This window comes from Pempheris klunzingeri, chromosome 11, assembly GCF_042242105.1.
Source record: "Pempheris klunzingeri isolate RE-2024b chromosome 11, fPemKlu1.hap1, whole genome shotgun sequence".
NCBI classification, from domain to species: Eukaryota; Metazoa; Chordata; class Actinopteri; order Acropomatiformes; family Pempheridae; genus Pempheris; species Pempheris klunzingeri.
In genome coordinates, this window is record NC_092022.1 from 22518300 (window position 1) to 22534184 (window position 15885).

General features: G+C 41.5%; 1 protein-coding gene across 1 annotated transcript; it reads right to left on the bottom strand.

The window, feature by feature from the left end:
• Positions 1-960: 960 nt before the first annotated feature.
• Positions 961-15571, bottom strand: LOC139209386 (natural resistance-associated macrophage protein 2-like). The gene is made up of 16 exons (XM_070839068.1): positions 15545-15571; positions 13753-13842; positions 13251-13393; positions 12309-12431; positions 9305-9424; positions 7713-7819; positions 7521-7591; positions 7351-7418; positions 6225-6380; positions 5981-6139; positions 5798-5884; positions 4842-4961; positions 4471-4620; positions 3579-3652; positions 3031-3184; positions 961-2394 (listed from the first exon to the last, which is right to left on the bottom strand). The coding sequence occupies exons 1-16, from the start codon at positions 15564-15566 to the stop codon at positions 2287-2289; spliced, it is 1752 nt and encodes a 583-aa protein (XP_070695169.1). The 5' UTR covers positions 15567-15571; the 3' UTR covers positions 961-2286.
• Positions 15572-15885: the final 314 nt, after the last annotated feature.

The following is a 15885-nucleotide window of genomic DNA, read 5'->3' on the forward strand; positions in this document are numbered from 1 at the left end:
TCTCTGCCTGCGTCTCGGGTGCGCCTTGCCCTCTTCTTCTGGTCATGTTGCATGTGCATTCCTCTGAGAAGACAGACAGGCAGGAAGAAAGAAAGAAAGAAAGAAAGAAAGAAAGAAAAAGAAAGAGCAAAGGGGCCAACTGGTGTTGAGGCCCTGAGTCGAGTCTTAAGGGCACTGCTGCATTTGCACCCCTGGAAAATCTGTTAAAGCTACACCCGTCTCTCATCAGTCAAAGGAACTAATGCAAAGGCACATTAAAAAACAAAATAAAAAAAAAAAAGGTGGAAGGAGAGATAAATAAAAGGAGCAGCACATTTCAAACCTGAGATCTGAAATTCGTGTGTGTGAGTGAAAAGAAAGGAAAACAAGATGTAACGCGGACAAATGAATAATATGGACATGCGATGGCTGTAATTCTAAGTTGTGGTTTATTGCGTTTGTTCAAAATTCAATAACACGTTTAATGATTTTTTATAATAACAGCTCATTAAATCAGAAAGTTGCAGTAATAAAAACAACACTGTGATTTCTGCTACAACAAATGTATCAAGGCCATCTTCTGCAAAAAAAAATCAGCATCTTACATCTGTTCAACTGTTACATGTCACCCACTGACACATTATGACAAACACTTTGGAAAGTCATACTCAACACAAAACTCTTCATCAAGTTGACACACACACACACACACACACACACACACACACACACGGTCCATCCATCAGGCGTTGTGGTTCTATTTCTACATTTCACACCTGGGAGTCCACAGCGTCTACTCACAGCCTCATGCACTCTGCCATGCATTAGCTACATCCAATCATGCAGATGACAAACTAGCTGTTGAAATGTACTTGCAGCATCTGAGGCTGTAGGGCTGGGACTGTAGGGTCTACAATCATGTGATTTGCTGGAAGAGCCCCCCCCAACCCCCGCCCGCCTCGTCTCTCCTCCCCTCCCCTCCCACCTCGCGGGCCTGCCCCTGAGTGGCCTCTGCTAGGCTATGTTTCCAGGAAAGGGGCCTACTGGACAGGCTGTGAGGCCTAGGCAGGGAGACATTGGCTCATTGAGAAAAACAAAAACAGAGAGGGGCGGTGGGAAGACTCTCCCCTCTTACATAACTCTCCCTCCATGACAGGGGAAAAAAAAAGTTCCCCGCCACAATGCAAAGAAAAACCTGTCCATCCGCCTCTCCTTGGCTCACAGAGGCTGAGGCACTTCAGGACTGGTATTCGGGCTACACTGAAACCAGCAGTGCTTGCTTGCAGTTACACAATAGTTCAGCTCTTCAGGCACACCACCACCACAGGCATGTCAAACACCAGCCTCGGCTGAACGTACACGCTGAAATGTTACAGTCAAACCCTCCTTTTATTTGCTTTGTTAGATCAAATAATGCCGTTTCTGCGCAGCCAGTACAGCACTTAAAACATGATGTAACACACCATGTCATCTAATGTGTTGTGTTATGTTGTTCAGCTCTGCTGGTGAGATGTTTACTGTATCTGAGGAGTCTCCTTTGTGGCCTGTACTGCCCCCCGGAGGACAAAACAGAAACTGCATGAAGACAGCAGGATGTCGGCGAAAACACTGAATTCATTTCCTCAAAAAAAAAAAAAAAAAAGTCCTCAGAGCGTTTTAAATAGGCTTCATTTTGGTTTATCTCACACAGTTTCTCTTGCAGCCTATCCGGACATGTTACAGACGTACAGACAGAGCTGTAGGAGGCTGTTGGCTCTTTGTCTTGTTTCAGTCAGAGTTTCATCAGACCTGTCACAGCAGCAGCTAGGACGCTCATCTGCTCATAATGGGCTTGTTGTGATTTCAGCAAAAAAACTAAAATTAAATCATTTTTAATTGGCTATCTGCGTCCAGGTTGCATTTTTTATTGATTACATTCTCAGGAATTCATTTGGAATAATGGTGGACAGTACTGAAAAAATGTGACATGATAATAAATAACTCCCCCAACTGGTTTTCCATCATACTTTCATTACATCATGGAGGTAATCGGGGTGTGACTAAAGATACCGACATTAACAACAGTTTCTTCATTATTAAATAATATGTATAGCACCATTCATACACAATGTAATCTGAAAGTTTCTGAACTTGTAATATAAATAAATCTGCACTTAAAGGGATAGTTCGGATTAGTATGTAATACACTGACAATGGATAAGTACCTCATGCAACTCTACTTCAGATAATCTAAACTATCCCTTTCAGAAGAGTAAATGTGCTGGAAGCAAAGTGTCAGCTTTCTCGTAGCAGCACCTTCAACATGACTCAGGAGTCGAACTCTGGCTGCTGCTCGATGAGGATGGTTGCGTCGTTCCCTCCCCTGTTGGACGGATCCAGGCAGGACACTCCCAGAGCTATCAGACACAACCACACCTGCAGACACACACGTTAAAACAAAGAGTTAGTTGTTGGCTGTATCAGACGAGGATCACATCGGACGGCCGTGTGCTGCTGCTGATGTGATGATGATGATGCTTCCATTTTCTTTATAACCGTTACGTTATATACAAAAGAAATAGTCCCTCATCCCTCCCACTCCAACTATACATTTAAAAAACTCAATTGATGGTTTGTTCTATAAAATATCAGAAAGCCACCAAATATTGATGTTTAGAAAGCTGGTGGCTGTATTTCTATATTTTTGGTGTTTTTGCTCAAAAAAAATGGCACAAATGATTCGTCAGTTAGCAAAATTATAGCTGATTAATCTTCTGTTTATTGATTAATCGACTAAAATCAATCAACTAATCATTTCAGCTCTGCTTTAGATAAAGTAAATGTTCATATTTCTGTAAAATTCGCTAATCTTCCACACCCAGTAAATGTGATCTTTCAACGTGAAGAAGAAGGGGGTGTGGATTTTTCTAATTCGTAAGGACGAGACGACGGGCTGACCGTGAAGTTCTGATTGTTAACTGTCGGGGTAGCTGAAGATTAAGCTGCTGCAGCAAGTTTAATGTTCACAGTGGAGCAAAGTTCAACCGTCTTTCACAAGCTAATGTCACCTACCAAGTATCCCACAAATGTGAGGTATGCCACGGAGAGGAAGGCCGCCAGCACATACAGCCACACGCTGTTGAGCGCGGTCACATACACCACGACAAAGTACATGTTGATGGCGCACACGAGCAAGATCACCACTCCTCCCCCGATCTTAAACACCCTGCAGGGGAAAAGAGGAGAAGTATGACGTAACTTTCATGTCTCTATTGTGCAATCAAACGCAACAGGTTTGGGAACAAACCTTTCCACACTGCAATCAAAAAAGGTTTAAATTGCAAGTGAAATAAATCTGTCATTAAAAACGTATTAATGCAAAAGTTGTGCTTGTTGTTGAGCTGAGAACCAACGCGATCTGAGTGACAGCTCGGTCGTACAACTTTCAGAAAAGGTTTTGCTTTTGTCCTCAAATCCATTTTTGTTTGCAGTGAAGTTGTGTTCTCCAACCTATTCTGGGTGACGGCTTAATGAAGACACAAAAGTAACCCCCTGCTAAGTTTGTCTAAAGGAGAAACAACAACATTTGTCTTTGTGTCTGAATATCTGGATAAACTTACAGTCCATTGGCAAACTCATTCATGAGAGATGGCAAACTGGTGAAAGTGAGGATGGGAATGAGGGCAAATGGCAACTGTGAGAGCAGACAAAGAAAAATTATGTTATACTACAATGAAATGTAACTCTAAGCATGTTGCTTTGTTAAACTACGAAATATAAAAAGGTAAACCAGGTGAGAAGAAGAATACAAACACCACAGAGGGTGTTTCGTATACGTTACCACATATCCAGGCCTAAATAAAGAATCTTACACGCTCAATCAGAGGCCTGTATTAGCCTCAGGGACAGGCTTTATTTCTGACTGACTTTATTGATCCCGGTGGGAAATTCAGAAGCTGCCCCGAAGTATAGAAAACAATTAAAACCGGCCCAGACATTAAGTCGTATTAATGTGTTTACATTGCATCACTTACACATTATGAATTAACTATTATTAAATTATACTATCAACTTAAACATTTAATTCTGAAAAGGAGAGAACTATTGTAATAATTGTTGTATATTTCGACTATATTCATTTCTTAGTTTTCTAGGTAGGTTACAAGTTATAGGAGATAACTGAAAAGCACTTAAGGTATAAAGTGCTATGAAACAAAGGTGATCTTTATCTGTGGATCTATTTCTATTTCTCTCTTCTATATATCCTTATTCTACTGTTCTTAGTACATCTGTTTTTTTTTCTGTTTTCACTTCATTGTGAAGCACTTTGATCTACACCCCCCTGCACGAAAGCTTCCACTTAAATAAAGTTCACTATCATTTTTACTATTAATATTATACATTTTATCCAGAAGATGATTTGCAAGAGAGAAACAACAGGTAAAAGGAGAAGAGACGTTGGAGAATCCTTGGATGAGTCTACCAGCAGGCCGATTTTCAGCCCTGTCTGACCTGCATGCTCTGCAGCACGTTCAGGAAGTCGTTCATGCCCGTCAGGTGCTGCGGCTTCTGGAAGATGGCCACCAGCAGGGTGGGAGTGATGGCGAGGGAGCGGGTCAACACCACCCGAGCAAAACGCGACCAGCGCAGGTTCAAGAAACCCTGACGGTGGAAGAAGACATCAGTGTGTGACATTTACGTTTACGAGAAAGCTAAATATAATATACCTAAAGCCTGATTCCATACTAAACCTAAAGCAGAACATCAGTAACACAACTGGCTGATGCTTGATTGTGATCAAGGACATTTCCAGTCTTTCTACTGTGTGTGTGTCTGTGTGTGTGTGTGTGTGTGTGTGTGTGTGTCCTCTCTCCACCACTGACCTCCATGACAAACTGGCCGGAGTACGTTCCAGTCATGGTGGAGCTCTGACCAGCTGCAAGGATCCCCACAGCCCAGATGTAGAGCGCTGCCGGGCCAAAGAAACAGCCCAGCACCACTCCCTACACCAGACACACAAACAGAGACGACCGTCAACAACATTTCACCATCCCTACATCCACCAAGAAAAAAAACAGTCAGTGAGAATTACACTTTCCTCTGCAGTTCAACCTCAACTCTGCGGAGCATTTTAGCATCTTTCAGCTAATTGTTCTGGTCAGTACCCGACCTGCTCAGCACCAAACGGCAGGCAGAGTAGCTGGTGAACACAGTGAAGCATTTAGCAGCTAAAGAGCCACACATTTACCTCAGGTACAGGGAGAGTAAATATATCAATATATCATTCATCCACATTTCGTCTATATCCTTAAGCCATTCCCAGCAGACATTTGGGGGACAGGTGGTGTCACCCTGGACTGACAGACAACCATTCACACTCACATTCACACCTACAGGCAATTTAGTCACCCATTAACCTGCATGTCTTTGGACTGTGGGAGGAAGCTGGCGAGAACCCACACGAGCACGGGGAGAACATGCGGACATGCGGAGGCAACAGTGCTAACCACTGCATCCCCATGCCTCCCCCATTAATACAAAATATTTCATATCTTTTACAGTCCAAAACCCAAAGATAAGCTGTCTGTATTTCTAAAGCTTAGATAACAACTTCAGATTTGAAGCCTGCTTTTCAGACTGGGGTGCTTGAGGAGTGAAAAGTGTAGAATCCACAGTTTCTGGAACTTAACACATACAAGAGCATAAAAGTCAAACTATCTCCATCTCTGTGGAGCTCAATCAATCAACTTCTACCTCAAGCGGCTACGGTTAACATGCCGCGCTGAACTTCCCCCTCCATAACATCAGTAACACTGGCAGAGTGACAGCTTAAACGTACCCCTTTGTAGATGTCCACCTCTAGAGTTTCATTGTTCAGAGGGAACAGATGTGAATGAGGACTTCCTGTTTGGTTGCAGACTTTGTGCTGGAATAAAAAAAAATACACACACGTCTGTAGCAAAGCGGCCAAAGAAAACACACCTTAACGCTTTACAGTAAGAAGAGCGGCAGAGATACTCACCACCTCCTCGTTTGTGCGCCCGTAGAAAGCCTCGGCGAAAACGGCCACCACAAACACATTGATGAGGAAAGAGACAAACAGCGCGATGCACGACTCGATGAAGAAATATTTGTTGGCTTCTTTTACGTCTTTCTTGTTTGACCGATCCACTTCTCGAGACTGAAAGAACATTTGGACACTTGATGACTTTTTTTCCCTCCAGCTGATTCAACACAACATACAATATCTGTGTATGTCATCGCACCTTGACGAGAGCAGAGTGGAGGTACATGTTGTGGGGCATGATGACGGCTCCTACGATGCCGACAGCCTGACCCAGCTGAACAGGCCCGCAGCCCTCGCAGTACGGCATGAACATCCCCTTCAGCAGCTGGCCCTGGTCTGGACTCACTGTCACATACTGGCAGAGAGGAAGCAGTGCACATAACAAGGAGTCAATGAGGAGTCAGGCCAGGTTCAGATGGAACCACTGGCACTGTGTTTCATCAGATGTCTCATTGTTAAAAGCCCATTTTCTGAATGAGTTCTACAAACAAACAGGATTGTTTCATTAAGCCAGCTTAACATGATATTAAATAGTGCTGAAAAATCTAATCGAACCCCCTGCTGGGTAATTTATCTTAAAGCAAGAAAATCTGACAATTAGCATTTACAAGAAGAGTTATCTCAGCTGTCAGTGTTTGTGCTTTGAGCAGAGAAATTTCAAGGTCTTTGCTTCTTTAATTATATTTAAAGAGAGAATAAATGGCGAAAATGTTTCTGAATATGAGGTTCTAGACACGGCTTAATGTTGCTGACGAGTTTTTCTTAACAGGGCATTTAAAAGTGCACGTATTCGAAAGGGACAGAAATCAGATTTCCTCATTCATTTATTTTTTTGACATTTCTGCTTGAGAAGTAAAGGTGAAAACAATTATCTAATTTTCATAGTCACCGATTCAGTTTCTGTTGACGAACAAATCATTTCAGCTCTAATGGTAATTATTACTCCTGCTGGACTTCACACACATGGCTGTAGATTTTTGGTCACCTGACTTGTGTATAGACATTGTATATATCCCTTTAACCTCCTCACCAAGAAAAAAGCAATGAAAAAAAATATTATTATTATTATTCTTTATATATTTTATTTCCTTGGGGGCACTAATAACAAAAAACAATGTTTTTTTATGAACAGACCCCACATTTCTTTAAATAAGGGGTCTTGTGATGGTTGGTGGTTTATTTCAAATATATTTTAATTGTTAATCTATCACATATGGTTGTTAAGTTGTCAAATATAGAGGACTACTGAAGTATGTGATCAGCCACTTTGACTCATTCAGTACTGGTGACCTGTTACAATGAATACAATGATGCAGTGTATCTACCTCATATCCAAAGGTGATGGCCATGATGGTGATGAGCAGGCCGAAGAAGGCCTCCAGCTTCCTCAGGCCTGCACAGAAAGAGATTAAAGAGTTTTATTAATTGTTGTTGTAAGCAGTTCATTTTAATCTGAAAAAGCAAATGAAAAATATGTGAGGTGACCACAACCTACCATACTTGTCTAAGAAGAGGAAGACAAACGTATCAACGATGGTGATGAGGACACCACCCCACAATGGGATCCTATGGGTGACACACACACACACACACACACACACACACATAGAGGAACGTAATCACTCATTAAACTGTGACTCGGTGTCAGCAGCAGTGGTGGGGTGACTGTCGTGCTTGTTGAAACCACCTGCCGTAGGAGAGAAGGCTGAGGGCGATGGCACAGCCGATGACCTCCTGCATGTCTGAGCCGATGATGGCGAGCTCCACCATCAACCACAGGATGATACGAGGCACCTGCACAGACGACACAGTTCAGCCCAAGTGATATTAGGTCCGGTGTTAATTAGTGTCCAAGCAAACAACAAATTACATCTGAGTGAGAAAATATTTGATTATGTTTTCGAAAACCTTCAGACAGAAGCAGCGAGAACAGACGAACTCTGTAAGTCAACTAATGATTTGTCTAATAGATCTGGCTGCTCAGTGGTGCTGCGGGTCTGCTTAGGTGGAAACTTAAATATCTGTAATCTGGAAGCAAAGACAGACCATATGGATTTTATCTCATGAGTAAATGCAGAAATTACACAGAATCTAAAATCGCTGTGGTTTGAAACAGCTGCTGGTCCAGAGGGTCATTTCAAATGGTGCAATTTAACAGTAATGACTGATTTAATCAATTCGCCGGCAAATAAATTAATTCATTCAATTCAGTCATTGCTAGTTATTAAGAAAAATGATAAGGCTGTCTGACACATGTCCTGTAGGCTGACAGCACGCTTACACTCACAGACAGACTCGTGGAAACTATTGTTAATTTTTACTGATTGTTGCTTGTCATCACTTTAACTCACGTGTATTATCAATGTGTCCGTTTTAACTTTAACTTTACTTATGTGTGATGTTTTATCTTTTCACTACACGTTAAATGTGTAACTGCAACTTCTATGATAGCTCACGTGTTGTGCGGCACATTTCTCTATCCACCTGGAATAAAATGTGCTCTATAAATAAGGTTCTGCTTGCCCGCTTACTTTAAATAACTTAAATAATACTCATTGCAGTACGAGAGTCCACACGTGCATTGCATTACTCCCTAGAATGAGTTTCTTAGCCATTTTCATTGAAATGCTCCTGGCTTTGCATCGTTTTTGACCAATCAGGAACTCGCCCCACCACTTTGAAATAGTTTATGTGCATAAACACTGACTGGACTGGTCCGTCAGTCCCAAAGACAAACACTTGAATTCTTCAGCTTTGCTTCTGGGTCCTTTAACAATAGTCTCCTACAAGCTGAACAGATGCAAACTTAACAAACTGCTCTACTCAAGTAGCTCCCTGCATATTTTTCTCACACGAACCAGAGCCTCTTAAAATGTGTCCAGCAGAAACACAGACAAGGGAACAAAAGAGCCGGTCACATGACACATCTCTATCCATGCGGTGGAACAGTTGCTTCTCTTTTGTAAGTACTAGAGAAGCTGGATTTAGAAACGTATTCACACGTATAATTAATCAAACCACTCTGAATTATATGTAAATTTAAACAGACACATTTTCCTCACAGTTTTTGCTAATTATCCTTGGCTCATAATTTCTTATCATATAATCTCAGGATTACAGCTAAATGCTAGTAATGCAATGAGGCTGTTACAGTCGCAGCAGGACTACTTCTGCTTACAGCCTCTCAGATCACTTCTGCATTGCCACCCCAGAGGCACAATGTGTCTGGGAAATAGTGGAAACTGTAGATTTTTCATGCTGAGATTACTGATTTCTCACAGTGCGGTACTGGCGGTGGCAGACTTCAGCCAGGTGCATCCCGGTGACCACGCCCAGCCGAGCCGCCAGCCGCTGCAGCAGCAGGCCGATGATGGTGGCGCCCAGCAGCACCCAGAGGAGCTGACGGGGAAGAACAAAGGAATCACCTGTTAATCAGCCATCTTTGGGGCTCAAATAAAGGCCAACACCAGTTCTAGTTTCTGAAATGACATTCACAATCCTTTGTAAACCTGTAAAAAAAAAAAAAAACTGTCTGAGATGAGAACTTCATGTATGTGAAAATGTCTAAAAGACAAATTTGAGAATATGTAAATGCATTTTTTTTTTTTTAATCAGCGGAGAGATTACTCTGATTCTCAGGGAAAAAAAATGCTTTTGTGAACATATGAGCGCAGATTCAAACCAGAGAACTGCATGTGATTTTGAGTCAGTACTCTGCTCTGGGAGTACATCCAGGATAAGTTGGTTAAATTTGTAAATGCATCTTTTTCTCTTTGTTTCAGACTTTCAGCCCTCCGTCCAGACCAAAACAGTTTCCTGGCTGAATAAATCTGTGCTGTGTCATGCAAAACCCGTGTGAGTGATGTGCTCGGTGAGAGTCAGGGTCTGTGTGCCTGTGGGACCTTCTGTCACCTCAGAAATTCTCTGTGTTCATTTTAAATGTCACTATATAACGAATACACAGAAGGGTGTCACAACGCCTCCCTGTGTTTAGTCATTTCGGCTCATTAGCCTCTGTTCCTGTTTCTTACTGTACCTGTCTGTTCCTGGCTGTGTTTCCCCTCTCTGATCGATTTCCAGTTGCTAAACTCCGCCTTGGACTTTTTACCATGTAAACCACTGATTTTAACTGCTCTGAGATCTGCTTTTGAGGCCACATCTCTGTGTGTAGAAAGAGCTGCTTTCATTACAGGCGGGGTAGGTGACTTATTTCAGAGGCATTTTTTTTCTTCGTTATATTCGGTAAAATTCTCATAACAATAAATCAGCCTCTGGGCTCAGTGACCAGCTGCTATGAGCTGAAAGTAAAGTTATGACAGATGACGGATATTTTGTTTGTGTTTATATGATTGCGGCGTTTAACAAAGGTGCTTAATTATTAAACTGAAAAGCTGAGAGAGGCTGTCAGTCAGCGGTCGTGTGCAGTCGTCCTCCAGCAGTAGTGTTAGTCAGGCAGTGTGTTCATGTGTTTTGTGGCAGTGGCTTTGGAGGGATTCCTGAAGGGAGGGGGTGGGATATTTTCAGTTGGATCCTTTCAAAATCAAGCTACTCTCGCTAGTTTCTCCCATGTTTCAGACCCTGCCATTAACCTGGATTTCGGTAGGTTTTGCCAAACAATGTCGTGGTTGGAAAAATAATGATTTTATCAGCGTGGCAGCTTGGGAGTGACTGCAGATTAACCCGGAGTGTTTATGAAACGCAATTTTCAAGCTTATTCAGTTGTCTGACAACAGAAACAGAGAATATGTAAACAAGAACAGCTATATTGTGAATTCGGCTGCATTATGACACAGCGTTAGCGATCACAGAGAGCAAGGAAAGACTGAGCGGAGGTTTAACAGGCCCAAACTGAAATAATAACTGGGCCAGCCAAGTTGTCTGTTCCACTCCTCACCAGATGTTGGCTGTGACACAGTTTTGTTATTTGCCAGCTGAAAAGAGGGCGATGAAGAGGAGACGTCGATATTTTCATTCTGTTCAGGTCTCTACACAAACTACATGGACACACTAATGTGGACACAAATCATCTTCACAGAAAACTGTAATTCAGAGGGTTAAATGAATCTGTGTAACCTCATTCTTGACACAATGTGTGCAAAAAAAATGTCTTTACACAGTTTTCTTCTGCAGCTACAAATCTTTCTCCAAATTCACCAACTTGACTCTCTCACAAAGCTCTTTGACAGGTTTACAATGAGTCACTTATGATTGAAGGCATAGCATTTATTCATTTATTTTCATCTCTTTCACAAACTCCAAATCTTTTAAGCTCTGTATTCATGCCATACCATCTGCATCTACTTCCCTTTTTGCAACACACTGCATGTTTTTTTTTTTGTGGAAAATCTAAAAATGACTCGACATGAAGTGTGGTTGTATTCTCATATCATGCTGCCAGGGAGGTTATGCTTTCACCCACATGAGCCTTTGTTTGTCTGTTGAGCTGGATGATACATCTAAACACTATTTATATACCCTGGTAGAAAACTGGATTTTATTTGGTCTGCCACTATTTTTTTTTAAACTTGTCGGTTTTAACTGAGTGAAATCAACCAAAAATATTTCTGGTTGATCATCATATCCACATTACTATGAATTCTCTCACAAGTTTTCTTCATAGCAAATTTGTTTTAAATTTACCAAAATTCAAGGCTTTTAGAAGCACAAGTTTTTTGGTCAGTGTTATTGAGTCTCGTCACTCTGGATGGCAGCAGGATGCGAACCTCAAAAACCTGAAAAGAATAAAAAAAACAGTGGACTGACAGTCAGGCTCAACTTTATTTGAAGCCCTGATTAATTCAAGAATGTGTTTCCAGTTTTTTGGAGGCCAACGTTCACCTTTTGTTAAACTTTGACCAGCAGCATAATGAAACTGTAACGTCCAGACAGCCTGAGAGAGTGCAGCTCTGACCCGTCCTTCATGCAGTTTATATGACTGCTTGGTGCCAAAATACACACAGAGTAAGATGGAAGCTGCACAGCTGGATGCAGATAGTGAGGAGATGTCAAGTGAGGGTTGTCTTTTTTAAACTACTCTCCTACCAGTTTTAGGCAAAAATATCAACCATTTGCTGGTTCCAGCTTCTTAGTTTTTAACTTTCTTTGTCTCGTGCACTCGTAAACTGAATCCCTTGGTTTAGGACTTGTTTGTCAGACTAAACAAGCCATTTGAAAACCTCACCCCAGGCTTTAGGACATGATGATGCACATTTCTTACTAATTACTGTGATTTTGTAGATCAAATAATGAGAAAGAAATTGGTAATGAAAATAATATTACTTACCTTGAAGCCGGCTTTAGCACCAGACTGCAGGTCAGACTCGATGTTACCTGGGTCCAGATAGGCTATGCTCATCAGGAACCCCGGCCCGGTGAAGGCCAACAGCTTACGGAGACTAAAGACCCTCTACAGGAGAGAGAAATACAAGCTGTGATGCTAATAATGTCTCCTTGCGCTGTACATGCTGATGGTCAGCGCTTCAACAGAAAACAAACAGCAGCCGATGAAATTAGCATCACTTTCAAATGGGCGATACACATACTGATATACTGTATATCATAATGTAATGCATCTCCTGTTTCTGTTAATGAATAAATAAGAATATGATAGGAATGTCTGTTGTTGGCTAATCCAGAAAAGTAAAGGATAGTAATAATAGTTTAACATTTGGAAAAATGCTTATTCGCTTTCATCCCAGCAGTTAAATCAAAGAATCTCATTTCATGTGCTGTAAATATAAGTCTACAGCAAACAGCCTATTAGCTTAGCTTAGCATAAAGACTGGAAACAGGGGCAAACAGCTAGCCTGGCTCTGTCCAAAGGTAACAAGATTTACCTGCCAGCACCTCAGAATATCACTAAAGTACCAGGTATAACTCGTTTATTTAATCTGTACAAAAACACAAAAGAAAAACCCAAATGTAAAAAAACATCTGGCTCTGCCGTAAAACAGTATAACACATACCACCCAGTTAAACCACTACTTATTATTATTTTCCACACTTTGATTTTAGTACGGTTAAAAAAAAAACCTTTGGATAGAGCCAGGCTACAAGCTTCCCCATGTCTCCAGTCTTAATGCCTCACTGCAGCTTTATATTTAGCTAACAAACATGAGAGTGGTGTCGATCTTCTCATCTAACTCCCAGGAAAAATACAAATAAGCATATTTTCATGCTTTCATGCAACATATATATTGGCCCTACTCGTGGACTCATGGATTACCTGACTGTCCTCCTCAGGAACAGGGACCTTCTGGTCAAAGTAAGTACCAGAAACTGGTTCATCATTCTGTTTCTGCAGGAAAACAGAGGGGGCGGACATCGTGTGCGTGGTCTGGATCACCGCTCTCTCTTCCACCACATCACCTGCTCACATGCGACACAAACATGGTCACTGGAAGCGACGAAAGCTAAACCACACACAAGAAAATAAAAGCTCCACAATAAAAGACACACATTTCCTGACAGATTTGCATCTGATGACACCATCTGCATTGGAAAGAGGAAGTTACTGTTCATAACCACGACAAAGACACTATAGTAAAACACTTGTTTTTACACACTTAGATGAAAATGTGCGTCCTAGGTGCAAGAAAACCTCCAGTCTGAGATGTCTAAATGCTTTTCCAATACAGATGGATCAGTAAACACAATAAATGCCAACAGTCTGGTTTGAAAAGGCCTCGTTCATTTCATTTCATTGTCTACAAACCAAACGTCCTCACCTTGTCCTCCATTCTGTTCTGGCTCCGGATCTGTGGGAAAGCTGGGAGGCAGAGAGGAGATGTGGATGTTCTCAGGGGGGGGGTCCCTGACTGGAAGCAAACAGGTAATTATACTGTGATTACAGTCGCTAACATGATCACAGTGCACACAAAACAAAATCCACCACGCGGAGAAAACCATGAGAAAGTAGAGCACAGATAATCTCCAGGCTAGCTCTGTGTGGACACATGTGGTGCTGCTTCATTTTTCATTATTTCCACAGACACAAACTAGACTAGTCAGGAACAAACCACAAGAAATAATAATAAAATGCCACTACTACTACCACTACTACTACTACTAGTACTACTACTACTACTACTACTAGTACTACTACTACTACTACTACTGCTAATAATAATAATAATAAGTAATCCTGTTCTTGTCTGATAAATGTTTCATCTCTGCAATGTTTGGTGTTCTTGTTGAAGCACATGTGCGACACGTAGTCAGTACATTCATTTACTCAAGCGCTGTACTTGAGTAAAATTTCAAGGTACTTGTACTTGACTCTTTGAATGTTCTACTACTTTATACTTTGACTACATTTTGGGGGCAAAGATTGTAGTTTTCACATCACAACGTTTCAATGACAGCTGTAGTTACTCTGAAGACTCAGGTTATCAAATTAACAATTGAATATAGATTATAATCTACAGTTAATCAGGAGCTAATCCCAGCCGCCACTGGGCGAGAGGCAGGGTACACCCTTTGGCTATTAAAAGTACATTTCAATGCTAATACTTTTTAAGTTTTGAATAGAGCACATTTACTTGTGACAGAGTATCTCAATCCAATGCAACACTTCTTCTACCTTTACAAAGATAATGTTCAGTTTGGATTTAAACTAAATTATTGTCGTACCTGAAGTACCCGTCTCATTATGCTGATTCTTCAATAAATGTACAAATAATCAAATCATTACCAGCTAATGTGGAATGAATGTGGAGCTTTTGGGGTCAATTGCTAATCCAGCTTTGTCTGAGGAAAAACACATTTCACAGGCAAAACAGTGCGTTCGTGTGTGTTTTCACATCAGATCATATCAGCGGAGTGAAGTGGTTCAATACTTCCCTCACACTAATACATCACATTTGTACTTAAGCACAGTATCTGAGTAAATGTACTAGATTACAGTCCACCACTGGTTTTACAGGGAGATTGTGTTATTGTACCACCGGAGATGATAGATGCCTCCAAGCATGATAAGGTCACGGTGAACTTTGCTACACTATAAATCCCTGTTAAAGCACTCACTATTTATTAATTAAATACACGTTAACTATGAAACATCAATAAACTTAATCTACTGAAAGTGAAAGTAGGCCTACAGATTATACAGAGTGGCTAATTTCAGTAGAATTTCTATAGATTATCATTTTATTGACTTCTAACTGTGGATGCATTCACGTGTTCATCACTGTGAAGTTTGGACTGAACTACTTTATATGGTGTTTGGTAGCTTGTTAATGGATCAAGGAAGTTTTAGCTTCATCTATAATGATACATTTATTATATTTTGTATTATTAATCTGATCTGATTCTGCTGAGTAGTGGAATAAACGTATCAAGCAGCAAAGAAATTGAAAAAATCGAGTAAAAGTACCTCAAAACTGCACATTCATGCGCTTCATTAACTCTCCACCAGTGATGATGATGTGATAAAACATCTGAGGGAGGTTGCGGTGACGTTTGATAATAAAAAATGTGAAGGTATGCGGTTAAATGTCTTCAACGTGTCAGTGGACTCACCTGACTGCAGGAAGGAAAACATCTTCTTCTTCTTCTGTGGTGGTAAAAAGCGTCTCTTTCACAGCATCAGAAGAACCTGAGAGCTACATGCCGGCTGCTTTGGCTCTGCTTGGGTTTTTTTTCTCTCTTCTCGCTTCCCTGTTTGTGTCTCTGAGGAGGAGCAGGAACATCCGGCAGCCTGGACATCGTCCCTCCGAGTCCAGGTGTTGACTCACCGGCCAGGTGAGGAGCAGGGAGGAGGGAGGAGGGAGGAGGGGGGGGTCCGGTCCGGTCCGAGGACAAAGTCACAGACACCTGCAATGTTTAACAAGTGAACCCAGCGTGACTCCGGCTCCGGTCAC

Coding starts and splice junctions, on each gene's coding strand:
- LOC139209386 (XM_070839068.1), bottom strand. CDS start 15,566: ATGTTTTCCTTCCTGCAGTCAG. Junction 7,592..7,712: donor AGCCTTCTCTCCTACGGCAG/GTGGTTTCAACA, acceptor TGTCACCCATAG/GATCCCATTGTGGGGTGGTG. Junction 6,140..6,224: donor TCCACTCTGCTCTCGTCAAG/GTGCGATGACAT, acceptor ATGTTCTTTCAG/TCTCGAGAAGTGGATCGGTC.